Genomic DNA, 21147 nt, shown 5'->3' with positions numbered 1-21147 from the left:
TGTAGATCCAAGCATTCCCAAGTTATTGAACGGAAACCATTCTTAAGGTGTCAGTATGACATTGACTTAAAGACCAAATATCAACAGAACACATTTTTTGGACAGTGGCCAACAACCCATGATGTTTGGTGATCGTAGACTCGAGCTTGGATTTCCAGCCACTGGTCAGATAAACGTCACTTTAACCCAATATCTATAGGTTTTACTAACTGGTCACATGAAAATGTCCTATGAAGTTTAATTTTCTTACGACCGAACTGTTTCAAGTTACTGTTCGGAAACCATACATGTAAATCACGCGAGCTAATTAAAGGGGGAATGGCGTTTGATATGAAGTCAATAATTCTCTCTTTTACAATAAAAAGTGATATAATTAGAGATAAATAAGAACTTGTACCACGAGCACATTTAAATTTCTATGGAAAAGCGTAGGGTATATTATGCTTATACGGACCACTTAATATTACATCAGATGGCTATAGGAAATAATAGCTTCATGGTCTGAAGATAAATACTTTTGCCAAGACACTATAAAACACTGTCATATGAAAGCTGTGATAGAAAATTAAACAAGTAAGGCTGCTTTAATTAAGTATTATTGACTAGTTTGATGTTCGTTTATAAAATCATAACGGAAATGACCACACAGTTGCCATTCTGAAACCATCCAATGTTTACACTTAACCTTAGTATGAGTAAGTCTTAAATGCAGTTTATTTGTTAGAGTGACTACTTGACTGCCTACTAGCTTCAACAAAAAGGTTCTTACTTGCTTTGGCCTACTTTGTTTACTCTGTATCTGTTGACGAGTTTTACCCCAAGAAATACTGCACCGCCTACAGCAATTATAGAGCATATCAGAATGGCCATTAGTTTTGGAATATTTATATTACATTTGTAATTGTTAATCATGTCCTCACAGTCGAACATCAATGCGCACGGTTCCCCTGCACATTCATTTATTTCAGTTTGGCACCATTGTCCTTTGTAGCCTAGATCACATGCACAGACAAAGCCGGAAAACGATTTTGCACGAGCAATGTCGTCACATCCAGTTTCTCCAAGGATAACATGACTGCAGTGACCATAGACACACGGGTTTGCTAAAACAAACACGTCGATTGTCAATGCTGGTGTGTACGATTTATCATCATTTTGGGCTATAAAATCAAAAGTCATGTTGCCATGGACTTTTGGTGTAAACTCAAACTCTATGTCATACGCCTTTAATGTTCTGTATGTCACCGTGGTGTAATTTTCAATTGGTATTTCTGCAGCATCCACGTGCTTTAGTTTGTAGGTTGAATTTGCGAGACTTCTCATTCTAGGAAATTCTGTGAATATTTCTCCGCCATCAACATCTGCTAATAAAATCTTCCCACCAGATACTGTTGATGATCTGTTTGCTTCAACTTTTATTATGTGTTTCATGGAAGGACGTTTGTCCGCATGGAAGCTGCCATTATCATCAATGTAGAATCTGTCGGTTTTGTCTGGCATACCAAGGACAGTTATTCTGATAGTTTTCTCATTGAACAAACGTTCTTCATAAGTAGGAAAATTCGGATCACTTTCAGTGACTCTTATTTTCATACTGCTTGTACCATAGTAATTTTCATCAAATGAGCAATTTAGAGTTCCGGACTCGCTTACGCTGCAATTTAAATTTTCAGGCTGCTGTAGAATTTCATATAGTAACGTATCATTTTCCTGGTCTGTTGCATCGAGGTTGACTTTGACAAAAGCGTCTTCTATCAAAGTTACAGAGCTGGTAACGATACTTGGCCTTGAATTATGGAAAGATCGACTGATTCTAACAACTTCAAATGCCCTTGGTCTATCCAGTGAGGATGAAACATCTCGTTTTGTCACATTACTATCACTGGCATCTCCGCAAACCTTTTTAAAGAATAAGAAACATCTATTATAACCCTTACCCTGCTAAATTTCTAAAATGAACTTGTCCATCTTTCAATTTGGACAGAACCATTAACTGTTAACAGGGGTGCTTACCAAAAAGATACGGACCGAATGGCGAACAGTGCAGATCTTGATCAGACTGCATGATCATGATCTACACTGGCCGTAAAGGCATAATCAGTCGTGTTCAGCATGATAAGGGCTATGCTAGTTATATTTGTTAAATCAGGGATTAAGTTTTAACGAAGTGAAGTTATTCGTGATGTCAAAGCAATTATATCTTTTAAAAAGATAATTCAGAGAGGTTATATTACATTTATATTGCATTGCTGAGAGGCTTGTATGAAAAAATGTTCCCTTCTAGAAATATGAATATGATATTTATATTTTCAATCATGAATATTTTATATCACCCTCTCAGAAATGCGATACGTTTCAAATAGAATGTTAAAACAAATACAATTTAGACATATGGGTCCTCTGTGTCCGGTAAAGACTGGGATGGTGTGTATGGGGGGAGGGGGGTCATCTTCGATTCGAAATTGTGGCAAATTTGTTGCAAGACCCATTTCTATTTATTTTGTCTGTCAACAGAAAAATGCTTTACAAGTAAATATTAATAAGCGCCTAGTCAACTTTGATCATTGCAGTCTCAGTGTGAAAGCAGAATGACCACATGCGCAGAAAACCAAATTAGCGTATGAGATAGGATAAAGAATTAAAGTTGAACAAATGGGGAATTTACATTGAGCATTATACTGATATGATAATACAAAATGTCAACAAAAAAAAAACAAAAACAAAAAACACTTGCTGTAAAATTTCAACACAAGTTCTATCAAGGTAAGTGACATTTTACTTAAAACTTACTAAGTATTTCTAAAGAAAAATGTTTACCTGCGAAACATATGTGCCATTCATCATTACTGCAGTAAGGTATTCACGACAACCTTCGTCAATATGTTTCCAGTTCTCGTGGTCTGAAATATACACATAGTGTCTCCTTAGAAATAAAATTCGAAATAACGTAACAATGAAAATTCTGCTTTTTGCTATCCTTGCTCTTTCGTAACCATTCTCCGTAAAAAGATAACAATTATTTGAAAAACAAATAATGCTGTTATTATTTATTTGGGACAAATTTTATAAGCAAGCAATTTATCACAGCTGAGGAACCAAATTAGGTTTCTGCTCAATTAATTGCAGATTTAAATTACAGACCCGTTCCCAATCAGTATTGTAAACTGCAAAATGAATTTCATTTCACCGCTCATATGCAACTAACGAAAAATGTTTTAATATGTTAAATGCTTATGATATTTTTTCTTGAAGACAAATGCTTTCACGTTTTGTTGAAGTATAACATTTTGCTAGTCTTTAAATAAACTGTTCAGATTAGATTTTAATGAGAAAAATATCTCTCAATCAATTTCATACGAACAATGAAATAAAAATAACCAACGTGTGCAATTCTTTTGCAATATTTCTGGGCAATAATATTGATTGAACGGAGATGTATATATACCATTATCCCAATAAACCAGTGCCGGCTGAAACTCGTCATCTTTGTTGCATGGAGTAGTCGGCTTTACTGTAATATTTATTTGCGTGTATGTAACTTTCGGCGATGGCGCAAGATAAAATGACAAGTTGCAAGATCTCTGAATTCTGCAAAAGATACAAACTTCATGCTTGCTAACACAATTCAAGAAAACGAGGGCTGTTTTAATGTCTCTGATAAACGTTATCACCCACAAATAATACTCATTTTTGATCGTGTAACTCTTGTTATTACTAATCATACCTTCCTCACAGAAAGCTGAACTTTACAGATCTGAGAAAGAGTTGACTGGTTCCCTACTAATAGTCTAACAGAACAGTTTAACTCATTGCAAAGACTCTAATTGGTCTGTTACTTTATAGGTTGGAGTAATTACATGTGTATCAGGGTGACAGTCTTCTCCAGCAAAGAGCGTTCAGCTGAACTCAGACGTCAGAATATTTACATTATTAATTGTGGTAAACGTCTCTAAAAAGATAAAAGTTTTAAAAATCCCCCATCTATTCCTAGCGTATTGTGTCATTTTTATGAAAAGGTTCTCCGATATCGGCATTAGTCGTTTGTCATACATTGGGAGTACGGTACAGCATTTAATAGAATCTTTTTAGGCTGTCGTAAATTCGAGTCAAGATTAATTCATAACTATGGTTTAGTTTATTACACACTATTTCATAATTATAAAGTTATAAAAGTGCACCAAATGGTATTCTTAGCTTATTTGGCAATTTATGTTTTAAACTTTTTCCAAACAAAATTATAAAGAAAATAATAAGGTACTGATGATATCAACTGCTGATACTGTCGTTAAGAGAAAAAAATTCTAATATTATACCTTACTTTTACAGAAAAATAATGATTTCTTAAATTAAAAGATATCTACTTCCTAACTTTGTAGTGTAAATATCCAAACACACAATAAGGACGATAAAACCTACCTATTTCGCAACGCTCTGGAAGTCCTATCAAGTGTAGTGTCAGGATTGGATATGAACGGTCTATAATCTGCAGAAGCAGCACTTCCATATATGCTACTTTTGTCATCGTCAGTTAAAGTACCCAAAGATATACCACCAGCTTCCACTGCAAAAATACCGGGCTTTAAGGCGTATATCGACAGTTCTAAAGCTTGATGTTCATAAATTAAAACATGAATATGACCATTATTTTCCAGTCATCAGTTACAGTAACTGACGCTCACGAATGATTATCAATTGTATTGAGTATGTCATTTTCTTGCGTTACAATTTCTGTATACGATTTAGATAAATAAAATTTACGTCCGGTTCTATTTAACAAAAAAGATAATGATGTGTAGACAACTGAGCAGATTCATTTGCAATTTACCCTTCCACCTTCGTTATATTTCAAATAGTTATGCCCTCAATGATATTTCACTTGATATCATACATTATTGCATACTTACGCAATGCGTCGACGACTATGTCTGATGATTTCAACATTTTTTTCGACCAGCTATTGGTGTATTTACTTTTCGAAGCAATTACTCTTCGGGTAGTTTCATTTAAGAAAATATCGTGCTTTCCTGTAATTTTTGTAAGAAGAGTACACTAAATTGTGATAGCAATTTGTCCATCTGTAATAAAACTGCATGCCTACTTTAAGATAACACATGAGTGGCGTTTTTACATATTCTGTGAGTCTGTGGACAAAACCAGCCTTCTCACAATCATTTTAAGGAAAACCAGGAAGATACATATTGACAGAATTAATAAAGTCGCATATAACATAATAGCCCGACTATAAGATGTCATTTATTTGATTCTTTGTAAAATGTTAAACTTCATATATTTCAAAAGAATACAATCAAATGATAGTTATTCGATATGTTGAAACTGATATGGAAAATACAACTGGTTTGAACAAACTTGATCGATTTTCCAGAAGCTAGGCATTAGAATTTTAGCACAAAATAAATGCTATATAATATACAGAAAGATACGGATTATTTGATATTTGTTTAGAACAAGATGTTTCTTAAAAGGTTTTACTTTTAATACAAACTGTCCTTTGCTGCATCTTGCTCTTCAAATGAGAGTAACCAATAGCATAGAGTGATTGGTGAAAGCATCTGCCAGGCTCCAATTGGAAAAACGTCTTCTCTTTCTCGTTAAGATTTGTCAGATTCTGAATTTCTTCAATACTCATATTTGTTTTATCTTTATACTCTATTACAGTTCTGTTGACAAGCTTGCTGTTGAACACAAGTTTTCCATTAACTATAGCTGATGATCCGGTTGAATTGACACCGCTCATTGACGGCGGAAGAACATCTGTCTTTCCGATCGAAGTTCCAACTGACCATTCTGTATCAATACAAAAAGCATATATTTACTGAAGTCCATTATGTTATCCGTTACACTAAATCATTACACTACAGTTCTGTGCAAAGATATACTAACACAGAAAGCTAAATGATGTGATGATTATTTTTACTGACCATACCATTTTTTTTAAAAACAAAACAAAGTTATCGAGTTTCAATCAATATTTTGGTAATGGTTTCGGTATGCAGCCGGGGTCGTTTGTTTTCCGAGACTATTTGATAACAAAATGCTTTGTAAATAAAAAACAATCCACGATTACAACCATCAAATTAGGCCAGTATAATGACTTTGACTGTGTGGAATATATACTGTTTGCATTTGTCTCCTGGCAAATTGAAACTACACTTAAATCAACAAAACGTAAGATTTTAGTATGCATTAGTTTTGCTGTTGACGCTTCTGTGTTATTAGTATTGATTCAATGTTTTATAAAACCTATTTTACAGTATTCATCGTAAGTAACAAGATTAATAGTTACTAATTTCATTAGCATAACAAAACACGCAACCAAACTAATAGAAGACTCGACTGAATCGAGTCTGTTTATGAGGAGAGGTATTTCAGCACCAGCTTGAGTAAAACAACACTGAATGGACTCAATGATCCAAAAAGACAAGAAATAATAACGAAACTGAGCCAAAGTAAGGGGCGACAGCATACTTAGCACTACACAATACTTTAATACTGCTTTATTTGTGGAGGATAATCTATAAGCAGATTCTGTGGAAGCAAAAAATTCAACCAATACAATTAATAGAAGTTTGGTCGAGTCTGTCTGTAAAAGGTTATGAAATGTGCATCACATTTTTTGCCTGCCTTGCACCAGCTTAAGCAGAACTCTATTTTAAAACAATTAGAATTAAGTTGAATGAAACACATGATACCAAGAGGCTAAAAATACTTACAACATTTAGTCCAAAACCAAGACGACCTACCACGACCGCCAATCAGCATTTAAAGACTACTGTTTTGAAGCTTAATAAAATCTCTGAGTCAAAATTTATCAAAACTTTAACATTCATGAAATATTCAATACATTCGTATTAATACAACAGCAGCGTTAGTAATGGTGTTAAGTATTGCAATATACAAAACAACATTTACTACAGTATTATTCACAGAACTTATTATTTCACTATGACAGAAATCATTCGATAATGTTTACCGTAAAACTCTGTATCAGCAGATCCGCCATGCCACTGTATTCCCATACTAGTTTGAGAGGAAGTCCAGTATATATTACCTTCATCGCTTTCATCTGACACTGCTTCGGTATAAAGTGGTTTTGTGGATGATCCGGATACATCCGGAGGATGCAAGTTAACATGAACCGAACATGTTTCATTTACAGTTAGACCAGCACTATTAATTGCAGTTACTTCAACCGTATAGTCCTTGTTGTCTTCAAATGTTCCATTTGCTAAGTTGAACCATTGTTTCGACTTTCTACCTGCATCTTTACTTTTCATAACAATTTCACCAGTTTTAGTTAAAAAGACGCGAACTTTGTAACTCTCAATTCGGCTTACATCTTCAGAGCAATTCCAGTATGCACCGATAGAAGAACTTGAACCCAAATGTTCTGTCGGTTCATCTTTGCTATAATCAGGATCCAAACATTTTACATAATCACACTCTGGGGCAGTGCTATCAACTTGAACTGCATTAGAATATGCTACAGTTTCCTGACCGGCGAAGTCAACAATTTTCACATTTAGGTAATATGCAGAGCTGTTACACGTTGTCTCACTAGCCTCATTCAGACAAATGTTGTTTATACGGGCTGCCTTCAAATTTAGTGCAGATTTTGTGAGTGGAATCAAATCAAAACCACCCGAAAGTCGTGTTTTATTACACGGCTGATTACATAGATGTTCACAGGGTTTTCTGCATGGATAACAAAATGATTTGTACATTGAAACTGGGACTATATTTCCTTGTATATTTTTGCTGTCGGAAACACCGAGCCAAATATCTTTTATACCACTTTCTTCATCATAAAATCCCCGTCCATGGCGACAAGGTTTGTCACGTGTATCTGGTATATCAATATATTTGACAACGGCTTCTGCGTAAAATGGATGATATATATCGTTTACAGGTGGTTTGTATCCATCTTCGTTCCAGTTCAAAGCGGCTATTCTCATATTGTCATTAAACTGGAAACCAGCAATATTGGCAATTTCTTCATCATCAATTATAAGTGCAAGATCCAGTATACTGTCGTCAAATTCAGCTCTTTTGTCAACTAGTATACTGTATTTATGAATTTGTACTGTAGGGTCAAATGGGAGTTGAAACCACCTTTGAATACTGGTAAATTTATTTCTTGCCCAGAACACATGATACCAATGGCGATTATTGGTTATTTTATATCCTAATAGATTTATTCCAAAGCCATATTCGTTTTCTTCAATATACTGCCACTGATCTCCAGTGCTCACAACTGATCCATTTGCAAGAACAGAAATGTCATAATCGGACTGCAATGTTGAGTTTTTTAGCGCATCAGGTTCACTATTATTTGATTCTTTAAAACCAGTAATATTTTCAAATATGCTATCATCAAATTCATTTTCTACTGGTTTATTTTTTATTTTAAATGGCATCGCTACGTAATTAGTCATGAACGCAAATGTCGTAATAATATTGTCTCCTTTAGCAGCTCTAGATGCGAAGGTGTAATTTCCTCTCTGCACCTGCATAGGAGTGGATACGATACTTGATTTTATAACTTCCGACAAATCCGCATTATATCCTATACCCAAGAATGCTCCTGTGCGATTTATAGTAAGAAAGTCGGTACTGAAATTTTTTGAAAAAGACGTCCAATCGATGAAAGAATTTGAAGGAAAGAACCTGGTTTGTGTTGGGCACGTATATTCATCAGAGCTGCTGGCAATGGCTAACAGTCCCTTTAATGTGGTCTTTGAAGACTGGAATGATTTCATAGAATACCAGTCCTTTGTAATCTTTACAAGTCCGGACAACGGACTACTTGTATCGACAAGAATATTTACACTTTTCACATTAGTAACTAACTGTGCCCCATTCATAATTTCAAGAGCGACAACATATATATTTTGTGTGTCAAGTTGTAAATCATAAAATGAAGTTATGTTGTCATTTTGAACAACATGGTCAGCTACAACGAAACAGCCAGCGTTATTAATATCTGTTGTGTTACAGGAGAGACATTCGTATAACACGACCTTTATTTGGAGTATTCCGGACTCTAAGTCTTCAACATCGAACCATTTAATATGCATTTCGGAATCAGAATTTGCATAAAGGACAGTGTCACTCTGAATTCCATTTATGACAATGGTTCCTTTAGTTGCTGGTGTCGTATCTACAAGAATTCCGCTACTGGTAACCGCCGTACACATCCCCGCTTCATTCTTTGCAAGTACATGCACATACACCGTTTGACCGTGAACGAGATTAAGATTGCCTACCTTAACATACTCATTTAAACCAATACCTTGCAAATTTTTCACGTCAAAAGTAGATGAATTTATGTAAAATAATTCACACCTTAAAGTATCATTAGATAAGAAGTCACCATGGTTACTGATGCCAATTTCATACTTGATGATGTCAATATCCGAATCAAAACCTGTCCACGAGGCCTCTACGAAATTGACTGACGATTGGAAACTTTTCACAGCCACTGTACCAGGAATTATCTCATCATTAAAACCGACACGTATGCCGTTTGAATAGCCCTCTGTGTATCCCCCGGCAATGCTGTAGGAACGGACAGTTATATAATACTTCACTAATTTTGCGGTCAAATTTAAATTATAGAAAGTGTATGATTTATTTAGACCAACATTTACGAAGAAATGTATATTGGATCTTGTTTTGGAATATCGCCTGTCATTCCCTATAGCTACTTCGTAATGATCTATAGACTGCGTTGGATCATTTGAATCGTCGCCAAAACTGTCCCAATTTGCTGATAATTCTGTAAAACTAAACTGGTAGTTCAAATTTCCATGGAGCCCATCTCTGACATTCCCGCTTAAAGGCGGTTGGATTCGTACTGTGACCCCATCTGACCTTGCTATCCTAACACGATCAAGAAAATCTAATGTCTTTACTATTATGACATATTTCATTCCGTTTTCTAAAGAAACTTCGTCGTTGTAAAGTTTTTGACCTGCGGATGGTATTGGTTGGAAATCAAAGATAACTTTTCCTGAGAAATCATGGACGGACCAAGCTGCTTCCTTTATAGGACATAAATCTGAATACTTCCAGTAACCTTGTATAATGTTTGGGACTGATTGATAATCTATATCGCTTTCCAGGCCGCCGTCAGTAACTTCTAATATTGGAGATTGGCTTACTACAACGATATCTGATGTCACTTCCGTCTTCAGACCTGCTTTGTTGTAGACCCTTAAAGTGGCATAGAAAACTTCTCCTTCGTATAAACTGAATCCATCCAGAAAAAGAATTCCTTGGTTGTCTGGTCTCACTGCAGTATAGTGCAGAATATCAGTACCGTATGGTCGATGCCCTACACTGGCTTCCAACCTGTGAATGAAAGAGCAACGTATTCAGGAAGTTTTAAAGTTACACAATGATTTTAACTTTACAGCATAATAATTGTGTCTTTTATTCCTGTCTATACTAAAAAGTACAATAATTTTAAAAGAAACTTTTTAAATGTAAACGTGAAAAAAAGAAAGCTATGGTATAATCTGAAGTTCTTTTTAAACGCTTCTCGTATATCTCACGTTTTAAAAAACAAGGTAAAGGTGTGTTACGTTACACAACATAGGACAAAGTATTTCAATGAATCCACTTGGATTTTGTCGTTTTTATACCTTTAAAAGATGGAAACAAATTAACACTAGTATCTATCTAATCGCAGGCGAAATTTGGTTTGTACATGCCTACCCGTTAGTGGAATAAGTAGCTGAAACTTTCGTAAAAGGACAAATTTATATACAATCATATATTTTGTTTAGATATCAGGTAGATGTAGACACAAATACAACCTACAAAGAGATTTACCTTTCAAAATCAATATCTGATTCCAGATCGCTTACTCCATGCATCCTGAGTTCGAGATAAGCCCTTGGTATTTGACATTTTTGATGATCTGTGATGTTTCTTGTCCCTATTCTTGTCACAACATCAAGTCCTTCTGTAGCTGGAACGGTTCTATCGACAATTATTTGCCTGCCATACGTCTTTTGATACCCAACAACGTTAGTAACAACTATACTTACAAGAACGGATGACTTTGTCGGTACTGTGTTATTTAAATAGTTAAACAAGTCACGATTAAATTGACTGAACCCTTTCGGTATAACATAATTTTCAAGAATATCATATGATGTACCATTTGAACTGAGGGAAACGTGTATTTTATCTATTCGACTTTCTATCTCATTAACAGATTTCCATGTACAGCGCAACATACTCTGGCGAACAGAAAGATATTCGGAACATACTAAATCAATTAACGATGGTGCGGTCTTATCCGGTATTACTGGAAATGAGGAAGATATATTGACATTGCCAGCCTTGTCAGATGCGTTTGTTGTAATGTATGTTGTGTGTCCAGGAAGCAGAGCAATAGCGCTAGTTAAAGACGTAAAATCATCTGTAAATGCATGTTGATCATAGAACAACGGTAATGACCCAAGTGCCCATTTCACCGACGAAAGCTGATTGCTGTCAGATGCATTTGATATTATTGGTAGCGTGTCAACAGTATCCTGATAAAGCACTTCTTGCTCTAGTACCACTAAGGTATCATTATTCAATTGATCTTTCGTGTATAATATTTCAGGGGGATTTCTGTCTAAAGTAATACCATCGGATGATGAAAGAATAAACTGGTCCCTGCATCCAGTCACAGCTTTCACGGTAATATAGTAGGTTGTGTCTTCAAACAATTCAATATGAATTTGACATTGGCCATAAGTATTATTGTTCATCACAAGACCGTAATTAGTATATGAGAGAATATCTGTCCCATAAGCTGAGGTACCAATCGCCCACTCATAGCTCGTAATGTCACAACTTTCACTTTCAAAGCCATAGAAGGATGCTGCGATTGATGTGTAGTCAGTTGTGTACATTTCATCTTCGTACAAATTTCTACCATCGAAAACAATTCCAGGAACGCTTGCCTTCTGTACGTATATACGTTTGGATTTGTTTTGGGAAAGTCCAGCCATGTTTACTGCTTTCACTGTGACAACATACAACGTTTTATTTTCGAGATAGCTATTCAAGTGTATATGTTGTATAAAACCAGTGTTTTCTTGTCTAAAGTCAATATATGATTGTACAGATTCCAGATCGTCTTCTGTGCCGACGGCTACGAAAACCTTGTTTATCCCGCTTTCCGAATCTCTGGCTAACCAGCTAACACGAATGGCATTTTGGTCGTCGTGATATACTGTATTGCTATCATAGTACTCTTCCTGATCGTTCGGTAATCCTATCTTAACCTAATTCAACAATTAAAAGGTATGAGATTAAAGCTGGCGAAAAGATTATAATTTAAAATGTTTTTAGAATATCACTCTACAATTGTTTAATATTTAGGATTGTCTTATTTTCGCTAATATTCGCAAACAGCTCGTCTCGCGAATTTAAAACTGAAATGTAAAGTAACCAGCATTATGTCTTACAGCATAACCAGTCGTGAAGTATTATCAACTGACTCGTAATCTGCTTATGTCAGTGCAAATATTACTAGTAAATTGTTAAATATTAACACGAATGTGACAGGTAAGGTGTAAAATTTTAGCGACTGTACAAATACCCGTCTAAACTATCAACGTTTCTTTAAAGGTGGATAATCAAACTGATTGAGCTATGCACTATTATACCAGTAAATACAATTAATTAAAACATACAAACACTTTCAATAAAACCCATTTTCTGAAAATATATATAATATCACATACATGTGACAAACCTTTCTCTCAAAACCTTTAGCATTAAAAGACTTTAAAATAACATTTCTATATTTATTCTACATAAGTTACTTTAATATGATTTTTTTATCTGTTTGTCTTTTAAGCCTGTACTTGCCTTTAAAATATTTGGTGGTGTTGTATCAACAAGAACTCCGCGTGATTCATGTGACGACGCGAGAAGTGCATGGTTTAGGGTTACAACATGTAATGAATATTTTGCACCATTAACTAATGTTAGCTGCCCGAGTGTCATAGACATTCTAGTAGACGATATGGATAATGGAACTGATTTATTGTACTCTCTATCAGAAGGCCATATTTTCCTCTTCACGCCATACCTCGTCTCAAATATTACTGTCTGATATTCTTTTATACCAGATTCTTCATCTTTATAGTCCCAAGCTAGATGCATCTGCTGGTTGTTACTTTGAAATGAGTTTCCGTCTTGAGAGTCAGATAGTTCTTTTAAAATTGGCGGTGTTAAATCAACTGTGAATCCATCACTTTCAGATGTACTTTCCAAGCTCGCTCCATTGACCCCATGGACTTGAAAATAAACTCTGTCATTATGCTCCATTGATATAGTTTCGTCTTCGAATTCTGTCTCTTTTCCGACATCAAAAGTAGCTTTATATTCGTTATTTATTCTAACATCTACCCTATACTTATCAATGCTGCTTTCCGGATCGAGAAACCCATTCCAATTAGCAGATTTTGATACTGTCTCCGAACTGTACTTCAAATCATTTTTATCATCACGCCCATCCTGAACATGACCCGCGATCGGAAACGTGGTGTCAATAAGCACTAGAAAATGTTAAAAGTAATTATAAGGATAAATACCCACAAAAGTTGTTTCATAAATCAAACACATCATTACTAAATAGAGAACACAATAATAAAAGACCAATAACAATTAAACTACTGTATGTGGAAGTTCATCGAAGAGTAAAATAGTTGCACCCAAATACCAACAAAACTTTAAAAATTAATCTTACAATCTTAAATGAGCGGACACCGAGTAGAACCGCCCTTTCGCAAGCCAGTCTGATGCTTTCTTCAAATAACTGCACAAACAAGGTTCGAACCGAAAAGGTTAAGTGCAAAATATTCGAATACACCCACCGCAACCAACTGGCAACGGAGGCCCCTGAAAAATAGGTTTCTTACCTCCGTCTGATGTTGCATTCGCTGCCTTTGAATTCAAAGCGTTGTTGTAAGCAAACACTGTGGAGAAATAGCTATGGTTGTGTTGCAATTTGACTGATGAACATCCGGACTTGTCATATCTTGTAAGATTATGAAAGTTGACGACATCATCCTTTCCAGGCGCTGTACCAGCTCCCCAAAGAAATCTAGTAATCCGGATATGAATGAATAAATTTCACGAAGAAAAACAACCGTTTAAAACAGACCATTTCGTGTAAAGGCTAAGCAAAAAAGAAATATAATCATATCCTTAGAGTCGTATGTGACAGTTTTATTCGAATTAGCTATAATAAACTGAAATTCATTCAGTTATGCTGCAAATATCAGTATTACTCCAGTGTTATCACATCTAACATTTTCTACAGTTTTTGCACAGTTTTGTAATGAGTGTTTGGCGTTCTGAGACTGTTGCCAGTATTACCAGATGTAGTATGTAAGGGTATGTATATATATTTCCTATATAATATAAGAGAATTATAAACCTATCTATTCCCGACTCCTGATCGTAAAAATCAACCCACTGTGCACACAATTCATTGTCTTTAGCCTGGTATGCCCTGTCCACCCTCATGAATTTTCCATCTAAAACTCGACCCGGCACTGGTGGCGATTTGTCAATTAATATTGGTTCATCTCCATGTCCGGCAGTAAAGAGACCAACTAAATAATACAAAGTAGATAGTATTTTACTCATATCGCATACACTATGCAAGTGATTATACATGTATAAGATTATGTGACATCATTGTTGTCGGGTTTGGATAAAGCAATGAATTCCCGTAGATACATACTGACCCGTGCAACTGTTACCCGTGTGGAATGTCATCTACGAAAACAATTATCTATTTTTCTAAGTAGTCTTATAATGTAAACGATTAAATACATTTTTAGATTTCATTTTTAGGACAGGAATATATTCAGAAAAAGTCTTGAATAGCATTGAATGTCTAGACTACAACCCGATAACAAAACAGAGACATTATTTTAACCTTACAGATAATAAACTCAATTTATCTGACAATGACGTAATTTGCCATAAAACTTTTACTTTAAAAAATTGAACAAAGAACGCAAAGATATCTCAATACTACTTTTCAACGCAAGAACTCTTGACTGGTATGCATTGTGTTTTCATCCTGCACATATACAAAATCCGTATGCATGGACATTATACATTTAATTTGGCATATATTGATATATTGCATTATATGTTGAAGAAAGAATTGTTACCAGGACTGTATTGCCGCTGCAAAATTTAAAGCTCGGTTCAATCTTTGTTAACAAAACATTTATCATATTCCATATGAAGGCATACCGTTATTGGTAACCCGTACACGTAGCCAGGCAGGAATTCCTTCCTTTAAACCAAGCTCTTCCACAGAAACAAACGGATCATCTCTTTCCATAGCAGCATGTTGACTATATGATTTAAGTTGTACATCATACTTTGTTTTCCCTAAACCAAACTCCGCACCGGCAATTTTTGAAAGTGAATCAGTCGCATTGTAGTAGACAGCTATCAGATCAAAGTCTTCGTCATATATGATATCTGCGACGCCATTAAATACGGGCGGGGTGGTGTCAACAATGAATGGTGAAGAATGACAAACCGTCGTCACCAGAGATCCCCCGAGTTCAGCACCATTAAGAGCTTGTACTGTTACGTAATACGCGCCATCAGGTAAATGAATGCCCTTATGGAAAGCAGAATCTGTCCAAAACTTCTTATCGGTGAGATGTGCATATGGGTTTTCGAACGGAACTACATCTGTACCACAGACATGTCTACCGACCGACCAGGTATAGCCCCATATTCCACTTTCGTCATCATGAAACCCGTCCCAATTCGCTGCAATATTAAAACATTTAGAGTATTTGAATGGTCAATGGTCATTGAACAAAAACTTTACTAAACTCGAAATTAATCTAAATATTAAGAACTTTGTGTAAACAGCTGTAAATGTAGATATATCAGCGGATAAAGATTATAGGGTTTCAAGTGCACGACCACATAACTAATCATTTTTTACATTACATATATGTCATACGTTGCTTAAAACCAAAAAGGTTGAAAAGGTGGCTGGTATCCAAAAACGATCTGCCAAGTCCGTCACATTCGAACTAATTCGACGAGAAAAGAATCATCGCAGGAAAAACACTTTTCAATTTAAGGTGTTTTTCAACCAGGATCATTGCCCAGTCCCAGTACCAGTGATAAAAAAGGAAAAGTGGAACTTACAAGAACTATGACATAAGGCACTTTGCCCACTTGTTTTCAAAACGACCTTGAAAATTTAAATATAATTATGTTATGGATATGTTCCTTAGCATGTACAGGGCAATTACAGCCACTCAATCTTTTTGGAAAAGACAAGTTAAAGATGACCTTAAAGTAGGAATTTCAAAAAAGGTATTCCGACGAACTATTGAAACAGTTAGCAAGCGGTTGTTCTGTTGATGTTATTAAAGTTAATTTAAGACTGAGTATGTTAAAGCCACTCCGTACTAAATGCTTAACTTTTCATTTACCTGAAATGTAATGGTTTGTCAAGGTATACAACTCATCATATAAAGGTTCATGACCATTAAAAACTGTTCTAGACCCTGGTCCATCTGTTATCAGCCTAGAGAAAAAGTGCTTTTATTGTTACATGTTCAAAATAGAAATAAATAAGATGTGTGTAGTCAATTAACAAACACGGTATCTTAAGCCTGATTATAATAAAAAGGTGAAAAGTGAATCAGAAGGTCATAAAAAATCAGCTGTTTTAGCTGTTAGACTTAATAATGTGGTAATTAAGTTATTTTGTACAAATTATTATTTGATGATTTTGATCTAACATTGCAAAATGATCGCTGTTTAATAGTCTCTAATAAAAGAGGACAAAATTATCAAGCTCAAGTTTAAAATCCTAAGGCCTCTCGTTCGAAGCTTCTACAATGCACTTGTCTCCTGTCAATAATTGTTAAAATTTTAATATAGAAAATGATAAATATACACAATGCATACCTATGATTTTCTTTCCAGGTAACATCTACGCACCGTTGAGTTATTGCTGCCGTACAGTTATCTGCTTGTAATAGGTCATTAAGTGGCATATTTATATGACCCGGTTCGGGTGGTGTGAAATCAATCATTGTGCCTTCGCCAGTCAAATATGCCGTATAACCAAGAATGTTCGTTACTTTTGTATTGACGAAATATACTGTCCCATGCTTCAGTGGCAGTCCCTGATATTCAATTGATGTGTGAAATCCGCTGCCAAGGCGTTCGAAATGACTATATGTGCCACTTATACGGAGATATGCATTTGCTCCTTCGACGACGTCATGTAGGTCGCATGTTTCTGAGTGGTGCTCATAATCAAATGAAACACAGTTAGTGCCATAATCTATGCATTTTTGTGCACATATATCAGATGAACTAGTTTTCTCAGAATACAAAATCCAGGCGACTAGTTTACCATCACACGGTACTGTAAAATGCTTAAGAGGTCCAGAAACGTCAGGTCTAACGGAAGAATGATCCAGGTAAAGTTCCTGCCAGTCAACAAACTGAGATCCAAACTGCCCGGGGCTATAGCCTACAGCCTTGTAGTGTGTTTCAACAAGTAGACTATCTTCGAATGCAATAACCGAAGCAACAAGTTTATTTGGGTGACTAGAAAATGTGTATGCATGTTCAACACGTCCGTCTGGTAAAGTGTTGTCAAAAGTATCAAGAAAGCACTGTGAAACAGCTTCAAGACCTTGGCTGTTTCTTGCTTTGACTGTCCAATAGAGTGGCACTCCGCCTGGTAACTTCGTAGGTACCAGCAGTGAAGATCCGCCCATTCCTGTCCAGTCAACAACGTTTGTTCCACCAGCATGTGTGCCCACAGTATAAAAAAGCTTTACCATACTCTTTTCATCTTGCGCATACAGTTCAAGGCGAAAGGCTGTGTCATAATAAGGCCTTCCAGGAATTTGTTCCACGATGCAACCTCGTACCCCTTCTCGTCGTTCACGCTTATTTATGGTGCTTGGCATCAGCTCAGGTTTAGACTTATCTTCTTCTTGCTTACGTTTGTCGAAAATGTTAAACGAAATGCTTGGAGTTTTATAACGCCATATGTTGGCCTCGAAAACAGTTGCCCATTTTAATATGAGAAAAACCTCCGCCTTTGCTTTTAGTTTTAATTCCAATGGAGTTAACTCAAGATCCATTTTTGCTCTAGATAAGAAATAATCATTTAATGAATGCATTTAAAACAAAGAGGATTTTATATATTTTGGCCTCAAGACATAAGTGCACGCGAATGAATGAATGTGTTGCAATTATTGCTGCAGCATTAGTATTTATAAATAATACTTTTGCCCATTAATAACAAATTAACAGAAAGAAGGAAATATTATATGGAATATAAATGAATATAACGATTATATCTTTTCATCAAATTTTACTATGTTTTATACTACTACTATAGACCCTCAATGTTTGAATACTGTAAAATCATTAATATTGGAAGGTGATAATTTTCCCAGGTTTCGTGGATTCGACAAGCCGTGAAATAAATCCCAGCGAACAATTTAAATTCCATCTTTTTATTTTCAATTTGTCTCTAGAAAATAAATGTTTGGGCCGAAACCTTGAAACGCTATGCCCATGAATTTAAATGATTTCACAGTATACGGTCCGTATACGGTCCATCTTAGATAATATAACTCAGTAAAATATGCAACTTAATATGTTACTATGAAACGGTTCTTACTTAACCAGAGCTGCAATCCTATTCAAAATTATAGTTCTTAGAAACTCTACAATCACATACCCTATTTCCAGCGGGAATTTCGAAAATCCCAGTTCGGATTGTAACGGAAACTTTGTCTTCATTAGATATCCAACAAGCTCAAGACCACCTTTAGCGAATCCGATATTAACCATAATTTTACCCCATACCTTAGCGGCGACCCAAGGTGTTAGTTGCAGCTATTGGGAAAAATCGGCTAATATTTATATACCTAATATATTGCAAATAAAATCTAAAAGTAGATCATTTACAATCATGAAATGCAACTAAGCAACATAATAGCAGACTCAGTTTGATTTAGTTGTTCATCAGAGATAATAGAATGTGCAACACCTCTCATTCTCCCTAGCACCGGTTTAAACGGAATTATGATACATAAATGTTGAATGGACTCCAGAGAGGATATCGCATCTATATAATAATGTTTGCTATCATATAATGAAAAGCTGGTCCCATATAAAGACAGAACGGTTCCATTTATTACATTTTGAATGCATATAAATGGAAATCGAATCTATATAATCATATTTTGCTATCATATAATGAAAACTTAGTTTCATATAAAGATGAAACGGTTCCATATATTGCACTTTCTAAATTATATGAGCAATGTGTTTTCTTTGGTCAGAAATGAGAGAACTAAGCCCATATCAAATCTTAAGATCGATTTTTCTTCAAATATTAAAAATGGTAGATACAGCTTATTCCATTCAGTTGGCGATGTATATGTTATATAGCTCTAATGAACAAACTCCTATAAACCGAGTGTGCTATCAATATGCTTAGGTGCATTCTATGCTTCCAAAGAAATTTGTTTTCAGATTTAATTACTATGGTAAGTAGTTGCATGATAACAACCAAGCTACTGGCATTACATATTATCATAATTACTGTAATAAACTATTCCATATTTATAGTTCAAATTCATCGTGACTTCAACATAGTTCGAATGCGCTTAGTATAATATCATATTCCAATGTTTCAAATGGGAAAGCTACAAAACGTATTTTCTTTTTGAAGCAATTACCTGAGTCTTCATACTCATTATGCAAAGACCAACTTTCACTTTAAGGCCAATGGCCCCGGATGCACCAAACTCTAAAACAAATATAATCAGTATATGATAAAATCTAGTAATCCGGTCAGTTGAAAATAAAAATTGATAAAATTAAGGGCTTAAGACAAATTTCACGTTTTAAAATTAAGATATTTAATATTTAGTCTAACATTTCATTTTCAATTAATGCACCACACGCAGAAACATATATAATTGATATATCGTCACCTTGGAGCAAAAAGTCACGTAACTAACATTTTTTGGGAAAATCACTTTTTGGCATTTTTAGGTTATAAATATTAATTTTCATTATCCATAAAAGTTTGGAAGCTGTATTTTGATGAAAACTGTCTTTATTGGCAAAAAAAATTAAACACGTAACTGCACTTCAAAATTTGTTGGCGCAATAACTATGATAAGTGCACTTAGTAGAGTTTTTGCACCACAGATCTTCAAATTAACGGTAAATGATTTGATGAAAAAAGTATTGTAACTGCACTTACCATACTTTTTGCATCAATTTTTTTTTGAAAAATGATATTATTTAATAACAAAAGCTTTATGTCAGAAGCTTACACTGTCAGAATCTGATTATTTAAATGTATGTTCTTTTTTTTTAATCCTTCATTTCATTTAAATACTCATTGATGATGCACTGATGACATCAAAACCACAATTTACACATTTCTATCATAACATTTTTCTACAGAATTTTTTTCTTTCTTCATTATATAAATGGCTTACATCATACACAACGGAACTAAAACCTAAAAATCATAGGTATCAATACCTTTCTGTGCGTTATTTAGATAAAGTACTCAGATTTAGACTGACCTTTACAAAAAATACCACATTCTACATAAGATATTTTAATATTTTTTCTTTTGCTTCTTTCTGTTAAATATGACTTCCTACAAATATCTACAAAATAAATATAAACTGTCAGTATACACAGGCGCAGCCGTGAGTGAAAATATAATTATGGCATTCACAAGTGAAATATATTTCTACCTTACAAGTAAAACAACAAATTTTCTTTTTATTTTATGATTTAATGCCATGTGAATTGCACCATAATGTCCGTTGCTGTGATTTGTCATGACATCATTCTATGTTGAAAAACTGTCAAATATTGACAGAATTCTTTTGCATTTTATTATAATGGTGGAGTGTATCTTGATGTTCGTGCTTCAATATCTTTTACTGAAATATATTTGCAAAGAATTTCCAATTATTTATAATTAACGCTTAGCCTGCTGCAGGCGAATTTAACAGCCTTTGCAAACAGCTTGGAACCAGATCAGACGCCGAT

At 34.9% G+C, this 21147-nt stretch overlaps 1 protein-coding gene across 1 annotated transcript in view; it reads right to left on the bottom strand.

Moving 5' to 3' along the window:
• LOC123546793 (uncharacterized) overlaps positions 1-21147 on the bottom strand; it is a 53015-nt gene that overhangs the window by 2742 nt on the left and 29126 nt on the right. The window contains exons 32-47 of the mRNA XM_045333353.2: positions 19806-19876; positions 18800-18957; positions 16999-18201; positions 16518-16612; positions 15304-15837; positions 14471-14648; positions 13950-14134; positions 12895-13586; positions 10855-12305; positions 6992-10371; positions 5491-5805; positions 4905-5024; positions 4417-4561; positions 3446-3588; positions 2818-2900; positions 770-1899 (exon numbers count right to left, since the gene is read on the bottom strand). Of these exons, the coding sequence (XP_045189288.2) occupies positions 770-1899; positions 2818-2900; positions 3446-3588; positions 4417-4561; positions 4905-5024; positions 5491-5805; positions 6992-10371; positions 10855-12305; positions 12895-13586; positions 13950-14134; positions 14471-14648; positions 15304-15837; positions 16518-16612; positions 16999-18201; positions 18800-18957; positions 19806-19876 (9883 nt within the window). The remainder of the gene's footprint in view (positions 1-769; positions 1900-2817; positions 2901-3445; positions 3589-4416; positions 4562-4904; positions 5025-5490; positions 5806-6991; positions 10372-10854; positions 12306-12894; positions 13587-13949; positions 14135-14470; positions 14649-15303; positions 15838-16517; positions 16613-16998; positions 18202-18799; positions 18958-19805; positions 19877-21147) is intronic.

This window comes from Mercenaria mercenaria, chromosome 9, assembly GCF_021730395.1.
Source record: "Mercenaria mercenaria strain notata chromosome 9, MADL_Memer_1, whole genome shotgun sequence".
Taxonomy (NCBI): Eukaryota; Metazoa; Mollusca; class Bivalvia; order Venerida; family Veneridae; genus Mercenaria; species Mercenaria mercenaria.
This window is presented reverse-complemented; position numbering and strand designations above follow the sequence as displayed.